This window comes from Calypte anna, chromosome 1 (genome assembly GCF_003957555.1).
Source record: "Calypte anna isolate BGI_N300 chromosome 1, bCalAnn1_v1.p, whole genome shotgun sequence".
Classification (NCBI taxonomy): domain Eukaryota; kingdom Metazoa; phylum Chordata; class Aves; order Apodiformes; family Trochilidae; genus Calypte; species Calypte anna.
This window is the reverse complement of record NC_044244.1, coordinates 51,451,267-51,474,023: the sequence shown is the minus strand read 5'-3', so window position 1 is coordinate 51,474,023 and position 22,757 is coordinate 51,451,267. Positions and strand designations below refer to the sequence as shown.

General features: G+C 46.6%; 1 protein-coding gene across 1 annotated transcript in view; it reads left to right on the top strand.

Moving 5' to 3' along the window:
* The window catches only part of CACNA1I (calcium voltage-gated channel subunit alpha1 I), a 158,713-nt gene extending 136,168 nt beyond the window's left edge, over window positions 1-22,545 (top strand). Inside the window, exons 20-36 of the mRNA XM_030447826.1 lie at window positions 760-944; window positions 1,288-1,414; window positions 2,520-2,645; window positions 3,113-3,202; window positions 4,185-4,377; window positions 5,475-5,626; window positions 7,231-7,340; window positions 7,924-8,057; window positions 8,800-8,870; window positions 12,517-12,595; window positions 13,173-13,294; window positions 14,013-14,351; window positions 14,983-15,129; window positions 18,439-18,555; window positions 18,966-19,134; window positions 19,855-20,051; window positions 21,844-22,545. Of these exons, the coding sequence (XP_030303686.1) occupies window positions 760-944; window positions 1,288-1,414; window positions 2,520-2,645; window positions 3,113-3,202; window positions 4,185-4,377; window positions 5,475-5,626; window positions 7,231-7,340; window positions 7,924-8,057; window positions 8,800-8,870; window positions 12,517-12,595; window positions 13,173-13,294; window positions 14,013-14,351; window positions 14,983-15,129; window positions 18,439-18,555; window positions 18,966-19,134; window positions 19,855-20,051; window positions 21,844-22,545 (3,060 nt within the window). The remainder of the gene's footprint in view (window positions 1-759; window positions 945-1,287; window positions 1,415-2,519; window positions 2,646-3,112; window positions 3,203-4,184; window positions 4,378-5,474; window positions 5,627-7,230; window positions 7,341-7,923; window positions 8,058-8,799; window positions 8,871-12,516; window positions 12,596-13,172; window positions 13,295-14,012; window positions 14,352-14,982; window positions 15,130-18,438; window positions 18,556-18,965; window positions 19,135-19,854; window positions 20,052-21,843) is intronic.
* Window positions 22,546-22,757: the final 212 nt, after the last annotated feature.

The window sequence follows — 22,757 nt, the reverse complement described above, 5'->3', positions numbered from 1 at the left end:
CATGGAGGGGATGTTTATCCTAGGCTTTAAATCCAAAAGGGTCTTAGTATAATGGGAGGAATAATTGGCCTCCAGGTATCAATTTTGAAATTATGTCAAAGTCCATTCCCTTCCTCCTTGAGCAAGAGTGGGGGAAATGACAATATGAATAACATACTCTTAGTTGAGATAATTACTTATTAGGTGTCTAATTAGTTTATGACAATTGGGAAGTCTTGTTATTCCCCTCTTGTGAGTGGGAAGCAGTCCCAAAACTGGGCAAAGACAGTCTCAAAACTGGGTGATTGAACTTAGGCCCCCTAAAATTTATGCCTAAATTATGGCCATGATTTGCAGGGTTCTCATTTCTCTCAGTGATGTCTGTAGCATCTGCTGGTGTTGAGAATTGCTGAGAATCAAATCCCACCCCTTCAGGAACCAAAGTATGGGTTTTGGTGCTCTATTTTACTTCCCCAAGTCTCAAGTGGGAGACGTGGCAGAGAAAGGTTTCCTCCACCTTCCCAATAGTGTTCTGTTGCTCTGGGAGGCAGAGATAAGGTGAAAAATCACCATGGCCCTGTTATTTTTGGAGTTATGTGCTGCCACTTTCCCCCAGGACATTTTCCTTCATAGCATTCCAGGTGAAAAGATAATGAGATGACAGGCCAGTGTCAGGTGGAGTTGATATCTTTTTCCCATCCATCTCCTCAACACATCTGGCCTCTACCAGACAACAAGGAGAGGAGCCATTTAGCCCTCCTCTTCTCCCTTCTCTTATAGGTTGTCTCTTTAGGTCTGTATTTTGGAGATCAGGCTTATCTCCGCAGCAGCTGGAACATTTTGGATGGCTTCTTGGTCTTCGTGTCTCTCATTGACATTGTGGTCTCGGTGGCCTCTGCTGGCGGCGCCAAAATCTTGGGGGTTCTGCGTGTCCTCCGCTTGCTGCGCACCTTACGTCCTCTCCGGTCAGAACCCCACTGAACCCTTCTCAGCCCCTTATTCCCTCTGGGGACCACCTCCAGAAAGGGGCCCAGAATCATATCCTGCTGTGGCAGGCCATGTGTGGTCTTTGACAAACCATGAGCCACAGGGAGGCTCCCCTTAGCCACACAACTCTGGGCCTGGAGATACCTCATTAGAAAACCAACCCATGGGAGAGAAGAGGCTTTTTCATTGCAGGAAAGTGATCCCCAATGATGGATCATTGCACAAGGAGAAAAAGGAATCTGTTGATGCTGAGAATGCTTAGATTAGGTCAAACAGTCCCATCCTGTTCCTCCGTCACTCCTGCCCTTCCTTCCCTTCCAGAGTCATCAGCCGAGCCCCTGGCCTGAAGCTGGTGGTGGAGACATTAATTTCTTCCCTCAAGCCCATAGGAAATATCGTCCTCATCTGCTGTGCTTTCTTCATCATCTTCGGCATCCTGGGTGTGCAGGTAGGGTTGTTACTGACCATTAAACAGGCCCCATGTCCTCACCCCTACCACAGGCACCTGTACCCCTAGGTACAGGCACAGGGAACCACCCATGAGGGACAGGGAAGACTGGAAACATTCTCCTGCTATCCTCTTCCATGAGCTGTCTCTGACCAGAATGTCCCTGCAGCCTTTGGCAAAGACAGCCACGTGCTCAGCAAGCTCAGATGCTGTTGGATGTGCAAGACAGCAGTTAATGCTCACACCTGGTAGGACCTAGATCAGGGTTTGGGTCAGTGATACAGGGAGAGCCCAGAGCTGGCATATCACACAGCTCTCTGTGCACTTTCATGCCACACCATGAGAGCAAAGCAGCTCAGCGCCTGCTTGCATGAATGCAGCCTCCAGTCAGCTCTGTTTCTCCCCCTTGCTCCACGCCCTAGATCCACCCACAACCTTCTTTTGTTTTTTTATTTTTTAATTTTTAAACCTCTTTATTTTCATCTGTTGCATTGAAGAGGAGCAAGGGTGTGGGTGTTACTTCCATCTCACAGAATCTGCTATACTTAGTCTGCTCTGATGCATCTGTACAAAAGCACAATCCAGAATCTTTCATATGGGGAAAGCAGCCCTGGGCAGAAGAGCCACAGCAGTGCAGCTTTCCAATAAATAAATAAATAAATAAAACTGAGAAGCAGGAGATTTTTTTTCTGGTTCTCTACCACCAGATTAGATCTTTTCCTATCAGCTCTCTCAGTAACTGGGAAACAAGCAAGGGGGATTACTCTTGGAGACCAAACAGAAGATCTTGTTTCCTTTTAGACTGGTGGCTCTAATTGTGCCCAGAAAGGCTGCCCTAACATCTGTCAGATAGTGATGGCTTATGGTTACTGCTTGTCTGGAGCAATGGAGAAGGCTGAAACACCTGGTGTAGGTCTATCAGGATGGCCCTGGTTCCTCAGCAATGTGGGCCTGTGCCATAAAATTGTTGGTCCTCTCTTCCTGTCGTGCTCCACCTGACTTGCAGCCATGCAGCCTACTCACCATCTCAGGAGCTTCTGCTCATCCCAGGGAGCATGGGGGCCGTGGGGGGAAAGGGGCTGATGAGGTCACTCCCCTCCTGCAGCTCTTCAAGGGCAAGTTCTACCACTGCCTGGGAGTTGACATCAGGAACATCACCAACCGGTCTGATTGTGTGGCTGCCAACTACAAGTGGGTGCACCACAAGTATAACTTCGACAACCTAGGACAGGTGAGTGTGTCCACAACTTCTGTTTTTGCAGGTAATCCTGATCAGGACTTGTCTCCTCCTCTACATACCCCTTCCCAGGGCACAGATGCAGTGCCTGGAAAGCCTGATCCCTGGGCCATGAGGGGTGATTATTAGACACGGTTATCCATGCAGAAGCTGTGTCACTAGTGGGTTGGTACTTGGATGATGCTTATGGGTTGTGAGAGAAAGAAAAGTGATGGCAACAGATTTTCTTTTTCTTCCTGCCTCGACACATATGTTCTTCACAACCTCTCTCCTTGGGTGGGTCTGGCTGAACATGGCTTCCTGTCCCCTGTCCTTCTCCATCGTAGAAGGAGCAGGTTTTGATGTGTGCAGAGGCACAGGCAGGAAGCATATTTCAATGGTGTGTGTGTAAGAAACCTACAATTTTTTCCCAGCTTGCCAGATGCACCTGTTCCACATCTGCCGTGCTTTGTATGTTGCAGGCTCTGATGTCCCTCTTTGTTCTGGCTTCCAAGGATGGCTGGGTCAATATTATGTATAATGGACTAGATGCTGTGGCTGTTGACCAGCAGGTAAAAATACTTCTTCATGAAAGGACCTTTTTGAGTTTTCTTGGGGTAGTGCAGTGGAAGTGTGCTGTGACATCCTGCTTTAGACACCTCCCTCAAACCACAGGTCCCTTCCAAGGCCCCTGTGAATCTTTTGTTCATCTAGTTGCGAGACGTCAGGGTCATGCCTGCTCCGTAAAGGGAGCTTCAGCTGTGCCCATGCAATTGGTGTCTCTAGTAATTCCCATGCTCTGCCTAGTTTGGATCACACAGTGGATCTTTATCTATTTGTAATGATGGAGCAAAAATGCTGCGTGCATTTCTGGGCAGTCTGGCTCCCTCCTGGCTCACAGGTCGTTGTTTCAATAACCTCTAAAGCAGGGACTGTTAGGCTACTGTCCCCTGCATGCCTGTTCTACTGCTAAGGCAATGACCTCAATAGTGTCCCGGTGTAGACATCTGCCACAGGCTGCAGCACCACAGGCCTGAACTTCAGTGATGATGCTCCGTTTACTTCTGTACCTCTGCACAAGATGCACTACTGTTGGCTCTGTGGGCATTTTGTCAGGAGATTCAGTCAAAATCAGTGCCTCCTTTCTTTCTGAGCCTGGATGATGTTTCTATTCTTGTCTCATTGCCTTTTTGGTGGTGTGTGGATGTTTACTTCTCCTTGAGTGAAAGCTGTTCTTGGAACACCCATTTTATCACATACCAGTGTTTTACTCAGTCTGCAGCTGGGGTTGTGCCTGAACTGTGGGAGACTGTGCAAGACTTCAGCTCTTGTCTCCCACCTGATCCACCAACCACCAGCTGATGCTGAAATCCAGTCAGCTAATCACACACTGCCTTGCCTGTAGCCCCAGCTCTTCCCAGCCCACTCCCCTGATTTCCATAACCCCTCCCCACATCCCCTGCAGTCAATCACTAGGGCAAGTCCCACTCCCATCATTTCCATACCTCCACTAATCCAACTGATTAACCACCTCTGTTCTTCCCCCTCCTCCAGCCAGTGATCAACAACAACCCCTGGATGCTCCTCTACTTCATCTCCTTTCTCCTCATCGTCAGCTTTTTTGTGCTCAACATGTTTGTGGGGGTGGTGGTGGAGAACTTTCACAAGTGCCGGCAGCACCAGGAGGCTGAAGAGGCGCGGCGGCGGGAGGAGAAACGCCTGCGCCGCTTGGAGAAGAAACGAAGGAGTAAGGCACAGCCTAAGTGTTTGGTCTGTTCGTAGGCCAAGTTTTTTTGAGAAAAACCTTCTCCTCTTCTTTTTGGTTCCCAAAGGACTCGTCTCCAAAATGCATTGCTTGTGGCTGTGCTCTCAGCCTTCTTCCCCACGCCACTGCCTTGTTGCTATGCACTTCACCAGGGTGGTCTGGGGAAAAGGGGTCTTCTGGGACTCCAGGGAAGCTGTTGGCGTTTTAGCACCCTGCTGCTCTGGAGATAACATGTACCAAAAATGCCCCCGTGCACCTGCTGGCGTGCACTCTTGACAAAGTATGTTCATGCACCAGTGTACCCCCCGGGTTTGGGATTTTCCCACCTGGGCTTCCTACAACCTATCTGGTGTTTGGGGGAAGATCTGGACAGACCATCCCTTATGTTTAAGCAAAAATTTAGAGAAGAGGGAAGGAAAAAAATAATAAATGATGATCCCTGTGTTTTGTTCCTGGCTTTTTCCATCAATGTTGCAGTCTCACTCCTTAGGGTTCCAGATCCTCTGGGGTGAAGTAAACCCTCTCCATGGTGTTTCCATCTTCTTCTGTATTACTTTTAGACAAAAGTTCCAAAAGCATACTTGCCCCTGGAAATCATCCCTACTACACGAGACTGATGGTTTTCTTCCATTCACAGCCTATGGACATGCTTTTCCTTCTTCTGCTCCAGTTTTTCCCTTTCTCCTGTGACACCCCAGGGCTTCTCCTGGAACCATCTGCTCCCTTTTATTATTTGTGATCTTAATTTGTTGAGGCATGAAATGCTGATTTAGCACCATCCTCACAAACATAGACTAACAGATTTTCTTTCCAGCATTCCTTTCCTTGTCTTCTTTTCTATTTCCCTTCCCCACTTCTACTTTCCTTTTTTAATTTTTTTTTTAATTTTAGCATTTTTGCCCTCCTTCCTATGTCCCTCATCTTTTATCTACCCTTTTCTGTTTGTCCTCTCTCCCACTATCATTCCCTTTTCACCTATCACCACTTTTATGCCTACTCCCTCCTCAATGTTTCTTACCCATTTCTCTCTTTCTTCCAATTTCCTCCTAACTCTGCCCATCTCCCTCTTTCCTCTGAAGAGGCTCAGCGTTTGCCGTACTATGCTACCTACTGCCCCATACGCCTCCTTATTCATTCGGTCTGCACCAGCCACTATCTGGACATCTTCATCACTTTCATCATCTGCCTCAACGTGGTCACGATGTCCTTGGAGCACTACAACCAACCTGTGGTGAGTGAGGTCTTGGGGATAAGCCCTGCCTCTAGTCATTATGCTATTTTGCTACAGCTCTGTGATGACCACAGCCCACCAGAATAGGTAGGACACTTGAGTGTTGCTAAAAAAATACTGTTGAATTCTTGCAAGAGTTACTGTACTAGGCAAAGTTGTGTGAAGAGTTTTGTATCTCTCCAGAGAGGTCACCCCTACTCAGACATTAGTTATCCATTAAGATCAATAGAGATAAGGTACCTAAGCAAGAGCTGGGCCCCTAGAAAGCACAGTGCAATTAAGTCTCTCTGCTATATATTATTAAGTGGGTATGTGGGTCACCCAAATTTAGCTGTCTCGTCTCTTTAGTATGATGTTCTGGATTCTAACAGAAGGAATGATGGAAACAGCCGTGTCCTGGGAGCTTCAGGCTTTGCATCAGATTCCCAAATATCAGTCCAATTCTCCTGCACTATGGCCTGAGCTGAGAAGACTGAGTGGCTGGTTGTGTGTCATGGGATGAGATGGGATGTCTTTCCTGAGCTGACTTTTTTGCAAAAGAGAAGCTGCAGAGGCAGTGTTGAGCAGAGTCTCTGTCAGCTGCAGAGGCTGGACCCCAGCAAAAGGCCTTGAAGGCCAAATAAGTTTTATACTTCAGCTATTGCCAACCAGGTACCTCTCAGTGTTGCTGGCATAGGAAGACTACATTCCTGATGAAAAAAATGTATGTTGTTCATGCCAAAGGAGATTTCTGCCTACATACATAGGCAAACCACTCATCATGACACCTGCCTGGTGGTATTTCTGTTTTCTGTTGAGAAGACCCTTGGTTGAGGTGACGGCTCTGATGAATGAGCAGATGCTCTCTAAGATAGCTCGAGCTTTGATCAGGAACTGAATCTTTCTGTCCTCATTCAAATCCACTGCCAGTCTCCTCTGTTTCTTGCCCATCTTGCCAAGTTATCAACCTTTTATTATCTTACTTTTGATAGTGCCCAATTTCGCTCTGCAGGAACTCTCAACCTTTGACTGTTGTCATCACATCAGACCCTTGTTCCTAAACCCTTCTTTACTCCTCAGTTCCTTGCCCTGGAATGCAGGTCCAGCTTTGCCAGAGCACTTCAACCTCTTCCAGTATGAAGTGCTGCCAAATGGTGTCATGACATATGTCTACCCCAGATCAAAGCACAGAACAGTCCCGTCCCGTCCCCGTCAGAGATGACATGTATCCACAACTGGCGTAATCTTTGTGCCCCACTCCCAGTCAGTAGCTTTGCCAGTTCCACTAAGCTGGTGGCATCCAGGTGGCATGGGCTACTGGTGAAAGAGGAGGCTGATGGTACTTGGTGGATTCTCCTTGCAACAGCTGTCTCCTCCCCATTATGCTGAACAGTACAGGAGGAAGGAACAATAAGTGATCCTGAGAACAACATGGGGCAGAAGGGCCAGCTGATGGTTGCCCTTAGTAGGGAGCCTTCATATTCAAGAAGGTTGGAAACATGGAGAAGTTTCCCCTCTTTCCAACAAATTTCTGGCACTCAGGAGAGCCCCGTCCCATCCCCCTCAGGTTATGGAGTTGATGCTACTGTTGCCTCAATTTTTTTACTCTCTCTTTCTGCTGGCAGTCCCTGGAGACCGCTCTCAAGTACTGCAACTACCTGTTCACCACTGTCTTTGTGTTGGAGGCAGTCCTCAAGCTGGTGGCCTTTGGTCTGCGGAGATTCTTCAAAGACAGGTGAGCAGAGGGTTGTGTCAGCTGTGGCTGTGAGATTAGTGGGTTTGGGATGGAGCTCTTTCTGGAGTGTGAGGTGGTAGCAACTCACTGACTGTCTCCTAGTTCTGCACATTCTGGACCTAGCTTCAACTTGCATGATCTGCAATGCCAAAGCAACAGAGTTGTCCAAAAGCTCCCTCTTGGTTGGTATCTGCTGGTTGGGTTAGAAAGTGAGGGAGGTGGGGTTAGGATCAGTGGTTTTTTTCCTTGAGGCAAATTGGGAGCATGCTGAAGCACAATATGTATAACAAAAATGATTTGAGGTAGTAAGGTTATAAAAAGCTGAGCCCATTAGTCAAACCATGGTAGCACAGTAACACAGCTCCGTGCTTTCAGATCAGGCTGGCTTGCCTCTGGCTGCTCCAGGTGTGTGCAATGGGAATCTCTATTTGTCTGCAAAAACCCATATACACTGACTCAGCATGGGGCCTTGAGTTCATACATAAGTAAATATTTAGGTTGAAGTGGAGCAATTGACTTTTTTTTTTTCAGAGAAATGGAAAAACTCCATCTTCTTTTATTCTCTTCAATTTTTCTTCTTAAGGTGGAACCAGCTAGATCTGGCCATTGTGCTGCTGTCTGTCATGGGCATCACGTTGGAAGAGATTGAAATCAATGCTGCTCTGCCAATTAACCCCACTATCATCCGGATCATGAGAGTCCTGCGCATCGCCCGGGGTGAGAGAGACACTGGCCAGAGGCAGGGGTGTGGGTGCCTGTGGAGTGGGACTTGGTGTCATGACTCACTGAGCAGAGGCAATAGTCATGGGGTCCCCTGCTTGTCCCTGAGAGGGAGGCAGGGTGTGTGACAAAGGACAGCCAAGAGACAAAGGCTTTCTGGCTTTCTTACATCAGGTGTTTATATGCAGTGGTTTTACCAGTAAGTGAAGGGATAATAGGGTGAACAGATCATGGAAAAGCTGATTTTTTTTCTGTTATTCTTTTGTGGGGAAAGCACAGTGGTGATGTTTGGAGAAGGGGCCACCAAGCAGGTTGAAGTTTGCACAGGGACAAGACTGATTTTTCTGGGGGTGGTCAAGGTGTGCCTCAGCAGATGAAGACTAGAGGAAGAAAAAGTGATGGAAAATATGAAAAATTGGACCAAAGGATGGATTGTCATACACACTCTTAGGATAAAGAAGATTCTCTGCCAGACTGTCTAGGTGAGGCAGAAAAACCTGATAGGCATGGGGACAGAAACAGAGTATTTAGTAAAGAGATGGACTGGAGAAGAAGGATCCACTGGGGTTGTACCATCAAAAGAAATGGGCAAAGAGAGAAGAGGGCTGAGGGGGACAGTTTTTCTAGGGAAGGGTGAGACAGGACATCTGTCTTGTGCTATTGCCATTAGTAGGTCACACAAATGTTGGACCTCCTGAGCTGAGTCTGAGTGACACTTCTCTTGTGCTTGTTGTGGCAGTCCTGAAGCTACTGAAGATGGCCACAGGAATGCGAGCACTGCTGGATACAGTTGTTCAAGCCCTACCACAGGTAAAACAAACTAGCTACCTAGGACTCCTTTTCTGCACCTTTTTTCCAACAGGTTGATTCTTGTGGAGTCTGAGAGGTGCCTGGTGTGTTGTGCAGGCAGCTGCCTGAAGGTGATATCCAACTTTTCATGTCAGTTATGAGGGTATAGCTCTTCTCAGATAGGTGTTGCCCAAGTTTTCACATAAGTCATGGAGGTTCAGCTCACCTCATGGGTGAATGAAATAAGGCTTGATTCCTGGGTAAGGGCAGATTTCTTCCCATCCTGTCTATTTAGTGTCTACCACTTGGGGCTATTTGCTTGTTCCTCTTTCCCTTCTTCGTAAGAAGGAGGAGAGTGACAGGCAGCCATTTCAGGAGGAAAAGATGTCTTTGCATTTCAGCCCCTCTCACCATGCCCCAGTGTGCTCCCTTTCCTGCCCCCCCACTTTCATTCACACTCATTGCTCCTTTTCTTAGCTGGTGCCACCTCTTTCCTACCTTCTTTTCTTCCTTTCTCCTCCTGGATCCCTTTGTATTTCTGAGCCTCTCATGGATGAGAAGCAGTGACATGCTCTGTTGTGGCTCACACAGCCGGCAGTGAAGTGTCTACTGCAAGACAGCTAGACAGAAGGATTTCATGAGCTGTGAGCAGCAGCTGTTCCCAAATGAGATGCTGACATGGTGCTTTACACAACCATCAAGCCCACTGTGAGGATCCTTTGTGATGAATTGCAGCCAGGGAGACTGGTCCCTTTCCCTTTGGATCCTCCAGAGAATATTGTTAAGCAAGGAGTAATGGCACCAAGTAGTTCTGCTGATCATATATCAGACCATTCCCTTGGCACACCCCAGGCAGGCAACTAGTTTGCACAATATCAAAATGCAGGGGCATTTGTCAGTTGATTTATCAGCTAATGTGCCTGTCTCAGTGAGTGATGCAGAGCTCAGAATCAATCTGAAAACAGCGTGAGTAGTTACCCAAGGAGTTTACTTTTGATGTTGGTGACAATAAATGTCAATCTGAATTATTAGAGGAATCTCGTGGCACAGAAGTGAGGGGGAAGCACTGCGGTGTCTCCTGGATCCTGTGTGATTTCCCATGCTTTTCATTATATAATAATAATTTGGGGTTTTTTCAATAGTAATAGTATAATTTATATGTAGCATATATAACAATATTGTCACCCAGGATAGCTGGGAGCTGGGATACACTGGATGATGGAAAGACAGGAGATTAAGAGTGTCTTACAGCAGGCAGCTTTGGGCCAGTAACTTTTATTAGTTCTGTCCCTGCTGCCTGAAGCTGACTCAGTGAATCTTCTTTGCACCTTGCCCTTTTCCTTTCCAGAAGCCAGAATAGCTGATTTGAGCAGGCAGGGAACTGGAGTGGAGCAACTCTCCAGATCCAGCATCTGCGTGTCTGTGGCATGTTTATTCTGAAACACGGAAAAATGCAACACACAGTTATCAACAGCTGGCTGACAAAGAAACTCTCAGTAAGAGGACTCTGCATTGTATTTGCACTTACATGGTCTGACTCAACTTCTACCCCTAGAACACAGAGAATAAATAGCAGAGGTGGAAATGTTCATATCCGTCATGTAGATGGAGAAACTGAGTCATTAGTGAAGTGTTTTGCTCAGGAAAGCAAAAGGCATAGCTGGGATTTCAGTTCAAGACTCTGAGCCCTGTTGTCTGCTTCCAACCACAAACCACAAGTATATTCTTCTATAATTTATAAATTCTGGCTTTTCTCTCTCACATTCACCTACATATCCTTTGCTAAGATGATAATGCAGGTCTTTTGGAGGTCATTAATATCTGCCACAAAACCCTCACAAGCAGATGTTTAAAGGTTTGGTCTCTAGGTTTTCCCTAGAAGGTAATATCAGTAGTGCTTAATCCTTGCAGCATCAAATCCTGCGATCAATTCAGTTCCTGTTGATTATCTTTTGCTTCCCTCTAACAGGTTTGGTTTCTTTTCATAAGGTTATAAAACAGAGGGATAAAAAAAATCACTCCATAGTTAAAGTTGTTGAAAAATCATCACTTAAAGCAGGGCTAAAATCTCCTAGTTCCACCATTAAAAGATTAAATTTAGTCTCCATATTTTATACCCTGAGTCTTCAGGGGACGATTGAATTATCTGTAACATTATTCTCCAAGATTTATTGGCTTTGCCGAAAGAAGCCATTTAAAATAAGCTGTCCTTTCCCTTTTGCTTTTTCTGCTTCTCAACCTTTCTCTTTATGTTCCCAGAGCACAGACTCATCAGGGAGTTTAGCTTTCCCATGGTATATAAGGCATCTCCAGTTGTCCTGTTTCAATTCCCTTCCTGTCTTTGTTACCCTGCAACAATTCTTAATACAGCATAGAGCTTGAATTTTAAAGAGCCCTTTGGAACTTAGTTCTTAGCTAAGTTTTAATAAGTTCTTTTTCTTAATGCCCTATCGACACAGACTCAGAGGTGTGTGTTTGGAGCATTTACTATGGTTGTGTCCAATTTAGTCATCGGAAATGTAATGTAGGGAGCCAGGATCTGGAAGTCCAGCAGAGGTGGGTGTGCTGAATCTTTTACTTCTCTCCTGAATTTGGGTGGCACAGCAGTTGCAATGACTAAATTTAACTCCTGAAGTGGATGATCCTAACAGAGACCCAGTGACCACATGCATTCACACCAGACACTGCTCAGTTCCTTAACAACATCCAAATATCAATTAGGTCCTTAATTTCTCCCTGCCTTCACTTGCTCCACAAACAGTGTACTAACAATTATGGACATTTTTGGTTACTGTTCACCCTGCTTCTTCCAAAACGTCCACCTGCTCTTCTCACATATCCTAGCTGCCCCACATTCTGGAAGGAGGAAATTCAGAGACAAACAGTGATTTGGAAGAGTGAGGACTTGGGGTCAGTGCCCATATTGCTCATGGCACTGTTGCCTTCGTACACCATGATGCAGCAATCCTGATACTGGAGTCAGGGGGAGAGGGTCCCAACAGCACTGCTGGTAGCCCAGAAATGAGGCTTTAACTCATTATTATTGACGTTCAAAGGAAGCTCTGCTTTTCCTCTTAGCTCCCTCATGGTGTCCTCTCCTCTTCTCCTTCACTCTACACATTTCAAGACAACCTCTTTTGCCTTCTTCCTTCCTGCCAGCTCTGCTTTGACCTTCACATGTGGCTGCAGGTTGCCTCACCATGCTTCTACCTGGCTTGTGACAGGACCTGGTACACCTATGTCTCTTTCTTTTTGGAGCACTGCTATTGTGCTCTTCACATGAACATTGCTTCAAGGGGTATGGGCAGTTTGAGGCATATAGCTCTGCAGAACATGTCTCCATGCTGTAATCTATAATTTATCCTTTGCCCAGCAAAACTAGAGTCACTTTCTGTGCCCCTGCTCCCATATGCTTGTCTTCACCTTGCCCAGAAACTGCACACTTCAGTCTGCCCTGGACAGAGCTCGTGCTGGAGTGGTGGCAACTGGGAAAAGAGCATTTTTCAAGTCCTGCTGCAGATGGTTCCATCACTGGTGATTTCCCAAGTGTTGAAAATTGCTTGGCTGCATTTGCTCACTGGGAATTTTCTGCTGTTCTCTTCAGAAACACTTTCCTGTACAGATGAAATTGGCTTTGGGGTAGACTGACCATGCCATTTGCTTTCAGGTGGGAAACCTTGGACTGCTTTTTATGCTCCTCTTTTTCATCTACGCTGCTCTAGGAGTGGAGCTGTTTGGAAAATTAGGTAAGTCTCAAGCAGACCACGCTCAAGTATGAGCTACAGATAGGCTGGGAAGCTGAGGTTTTTCAAAATCAGTACTCATTCAATAAAGGGACTGAAATCCTTGGTGGCCTTTATTCTCCCTTATGCATAACTGATACAAGTTGAGTTTCCCTCTAAATCATCACTGTACTAACAGCCTAACAAAATAAAAGCAGTACCTGGTTTCTTTTTCATTCTTAAACATCTGCTTTTCCTGCCCCACCTACCTTGACATTGCCTTCAAGCTTACAGGAAAATCTCAGGGCAGGATTATTTATTTCTCTTGTAATGGAACATTAATCAAGAAGAAAAGCAACACAATGACATGTAGGGAGGATACCCTTGAGCAACTGAGTTACAATGCCTGATTTCCCAGGGCTGCACCATCAGGGATTTTTCTGTATTGCTGGCAACAACCAGCTTTTGGACAGGGTGTTGAGGCTATTACCTGAGGTCTCCAGGCTGTGTGAAGCCTGAAGTCCCTTTCCCCAATTTCAGCTGTGGACCTGAGGGCCAGCAGTGTGACCTCCCCTGATAGCTGTGATCCCCTTCCTTTCAGTGTGCAATGAAGAGAACCCCTGCGAAGGCATGAGCCGCCACGCCACCTTTGAGAACTTTGGGATGGCCTTCCTCACGCTCTTCCAGGTGTCCACAGGTGACAACTGGAATGGGATAATGAAGGTAACTGGGCTGTGGGAACATGGATGTCTTCATTTTGGGAAAGGAGAAATTATGATGAATGTTCTGCTCAGTAATGCTTGGGCTAGAAAACTGAAGGAGTTCAGAAGCTGAGTTGGCAGAATCTCCCTGCCCACCCTGGTAACTCAGATCTTGGGCTCATCTAGTCCTATAGAGATCTGAGTGAGAAAACTGCAAATTGTCCTTGGGAGGAACAAGAAGGCTGTCCAGGCTAAGAGGAAATATCCACTGCCATAAGGCCTGTCATCAAAGCTGAATATAGGTGCATTGAATATGGCACCCATCTGCAGACCTACCAGGGCAATAAAAAATAAATACTTCCTTCCTCCTGAGGACAGGGAGAGGAGAAATTCTTTGGTACTTTTGAATCTGGATGGGAGAAGGCAGTACCAGACTGCTCAATTTCTTGCTCACATGTGTGTGGTTACAGTTGCAGCAACATAAGATGGTCTGCAAGAAGTTTGCTCTGTACACCTATGGATGTATTTGCTCTGTAGCAGAGAGCACGTGATTGTATAGTGTCCTTGATTCTTTGAGGACAACATAGTCCCAGAGGGTGTGGGGTGATAGAAACATTTGCCCTGTTCTTTACGTTGTCATCAGTGGTTTTTGACAGAAAGAGCAGCCAACCTTGTATTCTTACTTTAGTCCTTACTTCCTTCCTTCCATCATTCCCTCTCAAACCCAACTTCCCCTCAAGGATACCTTGCGTGACTGCAGCCACGATGACCGGAGCTGCCTCAGCAACCTGCAGTTCATCTCCCCACTGTACTTTGTCAGCTTTGTGCTCACAGCCCAGTTTGTCCTCATCAATGTGGTGGTAGCTGTGCTCATGAAACATCTTGATGACAGCAACAAGGAAGCCCAGGAGGATGCAGAGATGGATGCAGAAATTGAACTGGAAATTGCACATGGACTGTGCTCCCGGAAGTCCGGCTCCTCGAATTCAAGGCGGGGAAAAGGAGCAGGAATGGGAGGAGGTGGTGGTAGAACAGATCCTGAAGGACGTCTGTGCATGAGATGTTATTCTCCAGCACAGGTGAGTACACCTTTTAACTTACCAATCAGACTGCAGCAAGTAGCTGTGGGGAGAAGCTGGGCAGCCTAGATGACAGAGGGCTTCACTGTAGCACATAGATTCTTCCACCTCAAGGTGAGAGATTTGCTTTCAGAGGTAGACTTGTGAGTTGGTAGCATTGTGAGGGGACAAGGCTGTGATAGCAGTGGGTCCTGGTCATTGTCATCATGGTGTAGCAGAAGGCCAGCAGAGGAGGGATGGAGCAGATCAGCTAAAGGTGTGTTAGGAACAAATTTGAGAGGGGAGCTCAGGAGAATATAGCAGGAGAAATGGCAGATCAAAAGTGAGGCTTTCCAGCAGAGCTGGAAGAGAGGCCTGAGCAGTGCCATGGTGCACTGATAGTGAGTGAAGACAGTTCCTCCTTCTTTTTTTATTTAATTTTTTCTTTTGCACTCAACTCTGGCACATTTTCCACACCCTAAGGAGCAAATGCTCCCCCGGTGACCCTGTGCAGGTACCTGCAGAACAAGGTGCTGCTCCAGATGAGTCAGGGTGGAAAACCCAACCCCAAATTCACATGAAACGTTGAAGCAAAAAAACTCGACATTCTTAAAATGATCTCTCCCATCCTCCCCCCTTTCTTGTCCCCTAGGAGAACTTATGGCTGGACAGTGTCTCTTTAATTATTAAGGACTCCTTCGACGGGGAGTTAATGATCATCGATAACCTATCGGGCTCCGTCTTCCATCATTACTCCTCGCCGGCCATGTGCGAGAAGTGTAACCATGACAAGCAAGAGGTAACCTGCGTACGAGGATGCGTGAGGGGACTGTTCCCCCAAGACCTACACACCCACATGCCCGCAGGTCATCTGATGTGTGCTCCTGGCTGTGGGTTATGTAGACAGAGAGCTCAATGACCTGTTTTTGTCATCTGTCCCATATTGCTGATACTGCGTCTAGTACAGACCTGCCTTTCTTAGGCACAGGGAGATGTTTGAAGTGGTGGAAAGCTGAGATGTGCCAGGACATAGGTTAGGAAGGACTGAATGAGCTGCAGAGAAGTTAATATGAAGGTGTCCTGGCAGCTCTTGTGTTCATTTCTGTAAGAAAAGCAGAAATTCAAGCTCATGTGGTACAGAGGACCCAAAGGATCTTACCCCAGTGACAGCACGCAGGGCAATACAGTGGCAGATTTAAGCATGTTTTTTGTCTTCATTTTAAATATGTGCTAGTTTATTCCCTGTTGAGGTTGATGAATTAAGCATATGCTTTAGTGCTTTGTTTAACAGAGTCACAGTCTGTGAGCGAGGATTGGTTTGTGCTGAAAAAAGTCAATTAATTTAAGCAAAAAATAAATTAAAATGGGCCCACTGAGAAAGTTAGAGAGTTTTTTCCTTATGTAGAACCTGCTAGCTGACAAATGGGTTGTTGCTAAGAGCAGGACACAGAATGGCTTAGACTTGTGTTTCTAAGGTTAGAAGATGTTTTGGAAAATCACTTTCTAATCAGTCTTTTCATCTTGTGAAACTTCAGGAGCAAAGTAGTTTGTGAGAAATCAATTGAGCAGAAGAATTGATTTTTTTTCTGAAATAATTTTATTGTATTTAAGTGCTATGATTGTGGTCTGACTTGTAACAGTAGCATAGCTCATCTGACAGTGCATCAGTGGTATCTTCACCATTTCCTTCCCCATAACTCACTTCCTATGTTGCTATTGCTTATAAGGGAACCAGGAAGCTTGGGAAGAGAGCTCCCATTGGCAGATTACTTTATCCAGGCTTGATGTTTGGAGAAGACAGTATTTTGTTTGGCTTCAGGTACCTAGTTCTGATGCTTTAAATTTTTTTCAGCCTTTTAGCTATCTTCTTGTCCCCCTAGCTTCCCTTTGAAAGTACCAAAATGCAAACATTGCTGTAGTTTATCAGGACTGCAGCACTTCACAAACAGATGCTGCATCAATGCAGCTAAATAACTAGTTTTCAACTAACTGGGATTTCCAATGCTTTACCTAAGTCCTCATATCCAGCAGTCCATGCTCAACCTTTTCAGAAAATCTGGTCTTCTAAGGCATTCCACAATAATTACCCCCAAATTAAGTAATCTGCAGCTAGTTTGCTTCATTTGAAAACCTTCCAGATTGTCTTCAGTGTCCTGCCCAGGAATGAGGACAACAGCAGAGTTTTTTACCTTCCCAGCAAAGAAACTGGACAGCAACATCTTCACCTGCAACCCACAGCCATGGCAAAGAGTTTAACAGAACAATCACAACTAAAGAATTATTCTTAATTCATAATTCCTTATGGCTGTTATAGAGCCATAAATTATTCTTCAAAATGTATATATCAATAAATCTAAGATGTGGAATTGAAAATAAATTATCCATATATGCAGGAGTAACTTTAGTAGTAAAATGCAAATATTTTATTTCTGATCATATGAACCAAAACACAGCTCAGGATTTTAGGTTGCTCATGACCTTCTCTTCATATTTCATAGTATAAAAAACACTGAGAAAGTTCCAGTAGGAGATCACTGCATGGAGTCACAGCTAGGCCTGTCTCAGCACTAACACCAGCAATGCACACTCTCGTTAAACTCTGGCACATCAACATAACTGAAATGTGGCAACACCTGCCACTACCTTTCATGCTTGTACATCTACAAGCACAGCTGGTGTAACAAGCATTTAGGAGAGTAATGGATGAGCACACACATGAAGAGGGACTGAGTGCAGACTATAGTTCTTCACACAAGTAGTTGCTCAGTGGTGGCTGTTTACCACGCTCAACACAACTTCATTGTGGGTTCTCTGGTGCATCGGCACTGATCAGCAGCTGTTGGTTTTGGGCTGTCTTTGTGGTTGAATGGCACCACGTTCCAGTGTCAGTAAAATATCCCAAACCAAGGTGTCATTTATGTCCTTTATTAAAGTCCAGCTCTAGTTTTCCATCCTGTTTATTCAAAGCGTGTTACCCCTTTCGTGGAGTCCTCTTCCAGTCTCTGCTGTTTGCATAAGCCACCAAACTCCCGGTTCGAAGGAGTCATCTCTACAAATGTTCTACCTGCTCTTACAGCACAAAAGCTGTACCTGCCTCTTACAAACACTGGGGAGAACTAGATAAATGTCCAGGAAGCAATCTCTTCTGCCTGAGACAACCTAGAATATAATTCTTGAGTCAGGTGGTGGGAACTGGTGGGACTCTAGAGACCAATGATGGAAAGCCAAGAACAGGATAGAGAGAGAGCAGCTACTTAGGCTCCTAGAAGAAGGAGGTGGTTTTCAGGCATTGTGGGAAAAAGATGTCAGGCAGAGAGGAAATGAAAGATTAGAAGAAAGAGGATGGGAGAAGGGCCTATGTAGTACAAAACAAGCCAAAAGATGAAGTATGGGGGAATGGGGTCAGGAATGCGGTCAAGGATGGGCTCAAGGATGGGAAAGATGCAATGGTCAGGCTTGGTCTCAGAAATCAAGAGAGCACAGATATGGGTGGGCAGGAGGAGTAAGTTTAGGGATGGAGAGCAGGATGGAAGATGGTATTATCTGAGGTCTTGGGTAGGTTAGAGATGAGGGAAGAGGGAAGCTGGAGGGAAACAGGGTTTCAGTGATGAAGGTAAGAGAAAATGAAAAGCATGATACTGGCATGGACTGCAAGAGGCATGACTATCCCTGGAATGAAAGTCCCTTCCCATTTAAACAGGGCTGTCTGTGGTACCGTCAGAGAGAGGGCTCCCCTCCTCATCCTTCAGCAGAGCAAACTGCCTTGTTGCTGGCCTGAAAGAGCCCTCTCCCTGCCTGGCTTTACTTGCAGGGCCTTGTGCCAGCCATATCACTGGGAGAGATTCAGGACTGCTTCCTGCAGTTCTGGCATTAAAGGATCATGGACTGGTGGTGAGCTGCTTGCAGATCCATGTGTTCAACTTTGCTTAAAAACTGGGTTCTCCTGCCCAGCCCAGGTCTGGGTTAGGTAGTACCTAATGTATGCAAGGAAAATAACTTAAAATTGACCTCAGATCTCCAGGCTCTCACTTACCTGTCATAAACAGTGTGACTGCTTGAAATGTGGGCACCAGGCATGACCAGTGACAGTTCCTTTCTTTTTCTGCAGGTCCAGCTAGCTGAAATGGAAGCATTATCCCTCAACTCAGACAAGTCCTCTTCCATCCTTCTAGGCGATGAGTCAGATAATCGAAACACTTCTCAACTGAGTCCTGAGGAAATCAAGGTTAGCCCCAGGTGGTCATGGGCATGTTGCACCATCCACTGAATTTCTGTTCCTGCTCATTTAGAGTGCTCTGTATTTGTCCACATGTATGTCTCTGCTGGGCTGTATAAATTCTGGTCACTTTTCAAATGCTTCACCATAGAATCATATCTTGGAGAATGATTTGAGGAGAACAAAAAGATGTATGTTTCTGAAAGTTCTCCTCAGTACTGTCAGTAACTTCCTGTGAATGAGACTAAATTTAAGAGATTTGGGCTGGAAACTTAAGCATCCCTTAGCTAGCTTGAAGGAATATTCAGAATATTCAGGTATGAAGGTATATTCAGCCCTTGTTTGTGAGACTTTGAAAAGCCTACTCTGTCATCTGCCATTAAATTTCAAGAGGCTTTGTCCTCATTTATTTTTTCCAGCAGGGTGGCCAGGACAACCCTGACTCCACTGGGGTAGGAGATCTGGAGGAATGTCTGCTCCCAATATCCAGTGCAGATGGCTCTACAAATCCAGACAGTTACCTGTGTGAAATGGAGAAAACTCCTTTCAACTCAGTCCAGTCTTGGCTAAAGCATGAAAGTACAAAAGGTGAGCATAGCTCCCATCATTCTCCAGTTTTGCTGAAAGTGTGGGTTGGTTCAGCTCATCAGCCTTTCTCCTGCCTTCCCACTGCCAGGAATGGAGTTAATCTGATGTGGACTTACACTAGCCAAGAATTATCTCTCAGTTTGCCAGTCTTTAGGAATAGAGTGAAGAGTGTCTCTTTCTTTTGCTGCCTTTCTTATATGCTCCTTCAAGCTTGCCTGTGTGGAAGAGCTTCAGGGAACACCTAACACATCTGCCCTTGATAGATATGCTCCAGTCCTGCTGTTGAGCACACTCTGGACTCTTTTGGACCCCCAAATTTCCCAAACCACCAGTTTAATTACATCCCTTCATTCCTTGCCTTGCAGGATCTGGGATAAAAATCATCTGGCAGTGATATGTAGTTGAATGAAGGGCTTACAGCTCAACATTTCTCTTCAAGAGCAGCAGTGAGAGAGGCAAGCTGGGATGTTGCTGTATAGCTCTGAGTTCTGTTAGATCTTCTGGGTCTGGTGCAGGTTTTGGTTCTTGTGTAGAAAGTAGACCCCATGGTGTGAACACTGGACTTGAGTCTTCTTGGCCAGGAGTCTTACTAAATATCCTCCTTACACTGGACTTGCAGGACCCTCAGAGTTATAACAGCAAAGGCACTAAATCAAATCAAGGGACTCTTTAACTTTTTTTCTGTTTCTGTTCTCCCCATTTCTTTTTGTGCTTTGTCAGTTCCTTCCAGCCCCTTCTCTCCAGGTGCATCTTGCCCGCTGTTACCTGTGCCAGCAGAATTTTTCCACCCAGCCATTTCTGCCACCCAGCCAGGACCTGAGAAAGTCTCCTGCCCACACAACCTTCCTAAGATCTCTCTGCAAGGCTCATGGGCATCACTAAGGTCTCCAAGTGTGAACTGTTCACTTCTTCATCAGGTGAGGACCTCTGTTTCCCTCTGCTAGGAAAGCTTGATCTTAAAATCACACCCAAAAAGAAGGGGTAGAAGGCACAGAAAGGAGTGAGGCAGCTGTGGTCAGGGGCAGGGTAACCTGCATCTAGCCTGTTGAAGAAGCACAGTGCACAGAGTGCAGCAGGGTTGGGAAGGAGACAGGGTTTTATAGCAAAGGGGTGTTTTATAATGCTTACCTCCTGCAATCATATACTCTTCTGCCTCTGATCAAAAAACAGTTTGACAGCTGCTGCCAGCACCATATGAAGGCAAATTGATATCACCTTTTTGCTTGCTCCCAGGTCCCCTGCTCCAAGTGAGCTTCAGGCACCTGTGTGCAGAACAGGGAGGCAGCAGCTGCACAGCCTCCTCAGCTCTTCCCAGAGAAAGGGCTCTGGATCACACACCTACTTGGCTGGAGGAGGCTTCTCCCCACCTACTGCCACTACCCCCTTGGTGCCGCATCCACACACTGCATCCCTGAGCTCACTGTTTTCCCCTGCCCGCTTAGCTCTTACTTCTCAGAAAGGTGCTCTCTGGAAAGATAGGTATCTCTCACTAATGAAAGAGAAGAATAAAAGTGTTGAGGGAAGATCAAGTGTGTCTGAAGAACAGAGGAGACAGAGGTGATAGTCCGATAGAGATTCCTGTTATTTTTCTGGGAAGATACTGCTTGAACAATTCCTGTTTGAGGAGTACAGGGATACTCTGCTGCAGAAAAACGAAAAAATAAAAATAAAATGGTATGGTATCCATTTCTATGTGACAGACACTGTTGGCACAATACAAATGTATGTAAATTCACAAGGGGTAAATTTAGCCTCAAGCTGAGGCCGCTGAGTTGTTACAGTGTTGAAACTTCTGTTATAAGTTTAGACATGAAGAGAAAGAGCTCAGGAATTGGCATACTACTGAGGCTAAAGTACTCAAATGTTGTGAAGGAGTGTGAGTGTGGTGAGGCCCTGGCACAGGGAAATTGTGGCTGACCCGTCCCTGGAAGTGCTCAAGACCAGGTTGGATGGGGCCCTGAGCAACCAGATCCTAGTGGGAGGTGTCCCTGCCCATGCAGGGGGTTTGAAACTAGGTGATCTTTAAGGTCCCTTCCAACCCAAGCCACCCTATGATTAGCTAACTGAGCATTGGTGCAAGGAAAGCAAGACTGTTTCCCCTTCCTACTGGAAATTTCTGCCCTAAATACCATCATTGCCACTAGTGCTGCTCGTAAGAAGCATGATTCTTTTCTTTCCCTTCCCCAGTTTTTTTTTCCCCCCCAATATTTTCCCCAAATATTTCTTTTCTTTCTCCAAATATTGCTGACTTTTTAATGAGACAAGATCTATTTATGGAAGTCCCCTGGCTTCTGGCCAGCTGACGTTATTAACCAGACTGTGTGGCAGGTTCACAAGGAAGATGAGAGTGAAGACCCAGAGGGAACCCTGGCTCTACTGCCTCCTGGACCACAAGTGGTCAGGGACAGCCCAGCAACAGGGACCGCAGAGGTCACAGACCCAGCACACCTTTCCTTTGGTGTGGAGCATTTCACATGGGAAGGGAAGGTTGCTCCTGGAGCAGAATGAAATCAGCTCTCGAAATATTGAAACCTTTCCTCTTCCCCTAGAAGAGAATCCGCCGAGTACACTGCATGGCTGGTGTTTTGTAGAATTGCTCAGGTGGCTTATAGCTTTCCTCCCCAGCAGATGAGAAAGAGGAATTGGATTTTCCCCCTGTTCTGTAATTGTGGCTAACTGTGCTTTTATTTTCACACCCTTGCTCCCCAGGCCCCTGAGAGCGATACCTCACTGGACAGCCGGAGCAGCAGCTCGGCGGGCAGCCTGCAGACCACCCTGGAGGACAGCCTCAACCTTAGCGACTCTCCCCAGTGCACTCTGGACCTCCCGGTGGCTCTGTGCCCTGTGCCAGCTGCCGGCAGCCAAAGACCCCTGGCAGCCCCCCTGTCCCCTGCCTCCCGCTGCCGGAACCTGCGGGGCCGGGGGCTTTTCAGCTTGCGAAGCATCCGTCGGCACCAGCGCAGCCACAGCAGTGGCGGGAGCACCAGCCCCGGCTGCACCCACCACGATTCCATGGACCCCTCGGATGAGGAGGGGGCAGGCAGCAGCCTACGGGGAGGTGGCAATAACAGTGAGCCCTCCGAGACCCTCAGCAGCCTCTCGCTGACCTCCCTCTTCTCCCCCCCGCCACCTGGGCTGACCCTGGTGAAGAAGTGCAGCAGCACCAGCAGCCTCCATGCCAGCCCCTTGCCCCGTCGCCCCGCTGCCCACCACACCAAGCCCTTCTACTCCGTTGACCCACGGGGCTTCCTCTCGATGCCCTCCTGGGTGACAGACTTCTGCAAGGACACCCCCTCGCCTGGGGAGGGAGAGGAGCCGGATGGCACTGGCAGACTGGGGACGGGGGATGGTGGGTCCCCACTCCCATCCGAGCTGGAGCTGGGTGATGGAGTCAGCAAGAGGAACAGATGAGGGTTCCTGGGGCACAGGCAGGGAGCGTTTGGCTGTTGGCAAGAGGGGTGTATTTCACTGGCTTCTCCCCAGCAGAAATTCCAAAGTATTTGCAAGAAAAAGAACCAGGCAAACAAAAATTTATAAATATATATATATACATATATATATATATATATATAGAATAAATACTCTGGTACCGTACCTCAGAGGTGTGGGAGAGTGCAAGCAAT